A 5,684-nucleotide genomic window follows, 5' to 3' on the forward strand; every position below is an offset into this window, starting at 1 on the left:
CGTGCAGTTCCAAAGATGGAGGGGAATGGTTTACCTTCCATGCTTGATGTAAAGTTTGAAGGAAGACGAAGAAAAGAAAATACAGCTCAAATCTATACGTGTAATACGTCGTAAAGGACACAATATTGTACATAAAACAGCTTACAAATAAACCAACAAGCATGGTCTGTAGTGCATAGAAACATATTAAGGTTTCCTGTGTCTTTAACATGGATAAGCATATTATTTGAACTAGCTTTGCATGAAAAATGGACAAGGCTTAAAGCCAGTACCAGGCATAAGAAAACCATGATAAATTTTTCTCGTGCGGATAGAGAAAAGAATCTCAGTATACATCTAATCCAGTTCTTTGGCCACAGGTATTCTACTCAGGTAGAATCTTTTTGTATTCTTCTAGCAGTTTTGGAATATCATCCATTCTTACATGACAATTAAGAGAACAAAGAAATTGGAAGGGATGTCGATGGATGATGTAGTAAATAAATATGGTTTAATGCATGAAGAACAACGCATAAGATATGAGTGCAGTTAAGTGGAAAGTAATTTCAATAATTGAGTTAGATCATTTTATTACTTGAGAAAGTGACATAAACGTCATTAGATGCTCTAAAATAATTGTACAAGAATACTCAATTGCTGATTGAGCATGTTTCACAAACTGAGTCAACTGATAGGACCATGTTCAGGGTTAGGCTAATGTTTCAAATGCAAAAAGTAATACCATGCTTTTGATCAGTCAGCCATACACATATTTTAAGCCACATAACTGGCAACTCCAAAATTTCAAGCTGTAATCATTGCATGTAAAATAATGAACTCCAAGCAGGAGAGTTTATATTATTTGACAACAATTGCAAGAAGACAATTTTGCTTTCCTTTATTGTGTAGAAAACCGAAAGCAGTTTAAGATCCTCAAGAATTAGTGCAAAAGCAGCCATAAACGAGAAATACTGTGCCGGATATACATCTATGTGAATCATACCTGAGAAACATTTTTCAAGTGATAAAACTTGTAAGCTTCTTTTCCTCTTAAACATGACTCAATGGACTGAAAATCCAAGCCACTATTTGCTCTACCATGTGAACAATCAGAAAGTCACAAAGTAGATAACTTATAGTTAGAAACATAAAGAAGAATAAAAACAAGTAGGACATTCGATAGAGACTTACACATATCTGTATTTCATTTATTTAATCTTGATAAACAAAAAAGAGATATTAACATGCAAAGTAAATGAGTAACATATCGAGGTCTAAAAACTAGAAAAATGATAAATCAAAGTCAAAACTTTGTCGCATTTGTCCCATTATTGAATGATTACAAAATACAAAATGATTTAAACACATTAACAAAGAGATTGTCCTAATTTAGGGCTATGACTACCAGATTGATTTACATTGAAGACATTTCAGAGTAATTAAACAACTAACAGATGCATCACGGTTCTTAAGTTTACAGTTAACTATTGGAGATTTTTCACATATATGCAAAATTTGAAAAAACATTATACATTTCTGTCAAACAATTTAACAGGTTCAAACAGAATTTGAATTTGCATGTATGTAAAAATATATGGGAGCACTTGACACACTGGATTAGAAGAGGATACAAGAAGTTTAGATTAGAAAATTTGACGATAATGTTGATAGTTCTTATCCTACATTATGTTAGGTGTACACAGGACTGAGAACAGGATATGATAACTATTACTCCATATCATTGTTTAGTATAGACAAGCTTCATTAATATCACATGATTGTAACTTTCAGATTAAATAATCTTGGCAAACATGATTCTTGGGCTACAAATGGGAGATAGGCCTCTCTCATCCCATATATCCTACTGCACTCGTCCCATGAATGGCACCTAAAACCTTTAGATTGGAGTTTCAAATTCTTAACCATTGGGTGTCCCTTTCAGTGTATAATTTTCGGACTAATTATTGCACAGCATTTTTACTTCTTATTGATATTATTATCTCTCTACTAAATGCAGCTGTAAATACAACCAAATTCAAATCCATATGTTCTTGCTTTTTTTCCCTAATAGAGGCCTGGTTGTATCCATTAAATATACATTTTAGGAATTTTAACAATTGTCATTATTCATGCTATAAAAATCCCTTATGATAGCAACGAAGAGAAATAGAAATAATCTTCTATCTAGAGAATGACCATAGAAGAAGTAAAGAGATGTTACAAAAAATCTTAGCATCTACTCTAGCATTATCCTACATATGTTTGGTGAGGAGTTTATTCTACATCTTTATTCACTTTAAGCCTCTAATAATGTTGATTGATTTAAATGGATCTACACCAAGCCTCTACTAAATAGAGATTGGATCTCTGTTAATATCTTATTTAATTAAATTGGATGTTTATAACATGTAAATTTAAAAAACAAACGAAAAACCAAAATCATCTACATCATGGAATCAACGTTGTGACATCCCAAGCATCTTGGCTCTATACTCTGTTCTCTTCACAACTTCAAATTCCACTCATTTCACCATTCCACCTAGTTTAACATCTCCACACCAATCTTCTTCAATCTACCTGTATGTAGCCTGCTAACCTCTAATACTGTTTACTATTCTTTCTCTTTTGATATAGCATTAGAGAAAAGTAGCTCTTTTATTACCCCTTTATCTGTTTTTCAGTTTCATAATTATCATCAATTTTTCATTTTATTCTCCACCATCTGAAAAATAATACCTAACCTTTCTGTTCTTGTCTATGATTTGAACTCATATTCTGTATCAACAGACCCATTACTTGATAATATCCCCAAGATGAGTTGCAGACCATCTGGAGTATAATATAGGCTGGTAATTTTGCTATAAAACTTGAAAAGGCCAAACTTTAAAAATAATTGGAAAAAAAAAAAAAAAAAAAACCCAAAAGCATCAAACAAGCTGAGTTGAAAATTGAACTGGGACTTGGAGAAATAAGCAAGGAAATTGCTTTTCTTTAGAAACTATTAAGTGGTACTGAACATACAATTAAGCTAACTTAAAGTCTTACAGATGATGTAATCAACCGTTGATAATCACCAAGCAAAGGTCCAAGCTCCTTCAGTGGTATTGAACTTGGTTTAGATTTGCGCCAGTGATCACGGAGGACCTTAATTGTCTGTTTATTCCACCATAAGAAATATTATTAACAGAAAAATACCCAAAATCAAAACAATAAAATTCAAAGATACCTGAGTGAGTAAATCTTGCTCATTATTAGAAACTTTTACTCCAATCAAACTCGATCCTAGTTCAATGAATTCTTTATCTTCAGACTCATCTATTATCTGAAGCCCAGGACCAGAGAGTGAAACAGAAATTCCTAACCTTCTCTGCAATTGTGCGATGGCACTTTTTTCTCTTTGGCTTTGCTGTGGAAGATAAGAGGAAATCATTAGATAGTGCCAAACTAGCGGCGGCTGGAGCAACATCAATGGAAATTACCCTATGTCTACAATGGACATTGAACAAATCCATAGGACTTTGAAGATGTCAACTCATTTAAATTTGAACTTTCTTTAATCTATTAAATGGCCAATAAATTTGTTTAAAAGTTTCAAACCTAGCAGCCTTGTACCAGCAATACTCCATAGTGATTCCGATAAAGATTTCTCCTAAAAACAACTTCATTATTCCACAAGATCAATTTTATTTAATCGTGAATATTTATTTTGACTCAAGTTGTTTAATTTGCATCCAAGTCATGCTGTTTAATGCGGGAAATGAGATTAAAAGTTTATCATGACCTTGGAAGATAAGATTTTTCAAATTGAATCGAAGAAAGTTCCATGAGCTCCAAGACCAACTGGATTTTTAAAAAATAAATAAATAAAGGAATGAAGAAAATAAAGGAGTGGAGCATTGCCAGATAAATTTGCACCAATACCTTGCTATTAGATTGGATATTAATATTTCCGGCTGCCATGCCCTTACTATCAGGAAGATTTTTTGGTGGGGACTCGATAAAAAGCTTTGCAATTGGGTCCTGTATAAGGGGACAAAGCCAAATGCATTTTAAACATGTTATTATTATGTATGAAATTGAAGATGCAATTTGAAGAGATAAAACCAAATGCATGTGCTGAAGAAACAAAGGGCCACTTCTTGCGGTACAAAGAAGCCCGTGTTCTATCTATCGCATTGCTTTCCTCAGAGCCAGCTGGCACAATTATACTAGTTGAAAGGGAATTTAGTACCTTCAGGAACCAACCACAATATATCCCCATATTTTAATTTCCCATCAAGGCCACCAAACACATGTGAGAACCTATACGAGTTAGAAAATGGTATGCTCGAACAACAGGAGTTCATTTTTATCGAGAATATTAACTCAAATCTTATAAAAAATATTTTTGAAATTTGTTAAAAATTTGTTTGATATTATTTGATGGACAACAAGACTTATAAAAGAAGAATTTTAAAAGAAAAAATATTTTTAATAGGTAAATTTAACTTGTAAGAGAAAAATTCTAAGAGATAAGAGAAAAATTTTAAGAGAAAAAATATTCTTAATGGATAAGTTTGTATGGTTATAAATATATGAAGTCTCTACAATGTTAGGTATGAGAAAAATATGTAAGAAAGTTATAAGATTTTGTGGGATAGACACTCCATAGGAGTATTGGGACTCTACGTCTTATGGGTGTGTATGTTTATTTGTGAGTGAACTAGAAGAGACTGAGAGAGTCCACATAAGTATGATGTATGAGAGCATATGGATATGTGTTTGGTTATGTTGAAAGCGTGCACAAGGGTTTAGATTTGTGTTTGTTTGGGTTGAGAATACTCCAAAAGACTAGAGGAGATTGATAGTATCTTATAAGTATTGATTGTTAAGTGAAGTTGATGATTTGATGTAAGTTTGTAATTCTCTACAATTAGTAGATCTTGTTTCTCATCCGTAGATGTAGGTTAGTTAGGTCGAATCACGTTAAATTATTATCTCTTGTATGTTTAATTTATTGTTTGATTTTGCTTCCGCTGGTGTGATTGAATTGGAGGTTTTTAGCCCAACAAATGATATCAGAGCTGTGGTGATCCCTAACAAGTGGTATCAGAGATGAAGGTTCGAAACGTGAGAAGAGTTGAAGATTCAAGATGTGAAAAAAACCGAAAGTTTGAGACGTGGAAGAGCTTAAAGTTTGAGATGTGGGAAGAGCTAAAAGTTCGAGATGTGGGAAGAGCTAAAGATTTAAGATATGGGAAGTGCATGGTTTAAGACATGGGAAGAAGCGAGTCCAGAAGAGCTCGATTTAAGAGAAGAGTTCAAGTTTAAGTTTTGAAGATTAAGGATTGGTTTGTATGAAGCGTGAAGACACAAGAGAAGAGAAGATGATTGTGAGACTTTTATTATAGGTGGAGCCAAGCATGTCTAGTAGGAAGATAGACGATTGATGAAATTTAAGTCAAGGTGGAGATTATTGGGAATATTGACTCAAATCCCATAAGAGATTTGTTTGGGATTTATTTGAGATTTGTTAGATATTGCTTGATGGATAAGAAGAATTGTAAAAAAAGAATTCTAAGAGAAAGGAGATTCTTAATAGGTAAGTTTGACTTATAAGAGAAGAATTCTAAGAGAAAAAAGATTCTTAATAGGCATGTTTGACTTATAAGAGAAGAATTCTAAGAAGAGAGGGATTATTAATGGGCAAGTTTGTATGGTTATAA

At 32.8% G+C, this 5,684-nt stretch overlaps 1 protein-coding gene across 1 annotated transcript; it reads right to left on the minus strand.

The window, feature by feature from the left end:
- Positions 1–751: 751 nt before the first annotated feature.
- Positions 752–4,083, minus strand: LOC111309904 (protein GLUTELIN PRECURSOR ACCUMULATION 3-like). Its single transcript, XM_022908916.2, has 4 exons — positions 3,901–4,083; positions 3,206–3,385; positions 3,025–3,132; positions 752–1,073 (listed from the first exon to the last, which is right to left on the minus strand). The coding sequence occupies exons 1-4, from the start codon at positions 3,937–3,939 to the stop codon at positions 1,065–1,067; spliced, it is 336 nt and encodes a 111-aa protein (XP_022764651.2). The 5' UTR covers positions 3,940–4,083; the 3' UTR covers positions 752–1,064.
- Between the last annotated feature and the right edge of the window lie 1,601 nt (positions 4,084–5,684).

The sequence above is a fragment of the Durio zibethinus genome, chromosome 19, assembly GCF_047325235.1.
Source record: "Durio zibethinus cultivar Kanyao isolate XHJ-2024 chromosome 19, ASM4732523v1, whole genome shotgun sequence".
Classification (NCBI taxonomy): domain Eukaryota; kingdom Viridiplantae; phylum Streptophyta; class Magnoliopsida; order Malvales; family Malvaceae; genus Durio; species Durio zibethinus.

Bases quoted from the DNA above. Each gene is read 5' to 3' on its own strand.
- LOC111309904 (XM_022908916.2), bottom strand. From the start codon at position 3,939: ATGGCAGCCGGAAATATTAATATCCAATCTAATAGCAAG. The intron at 3,386-3,900 runs GTATTGGTGCAA...TATCTTCCACAG, and splicing joins ATATCCAATCTAATAGCAAG to CAAAGCCAAAGAGAAAAAAG. The intron at 3,133-3,205 runs GTATCTTTGAAT...TGGAATAAACAG, and splicing joins AGCAAGATTTACTCACTCAG to ACAATTAAGGTCCTCCGTGA.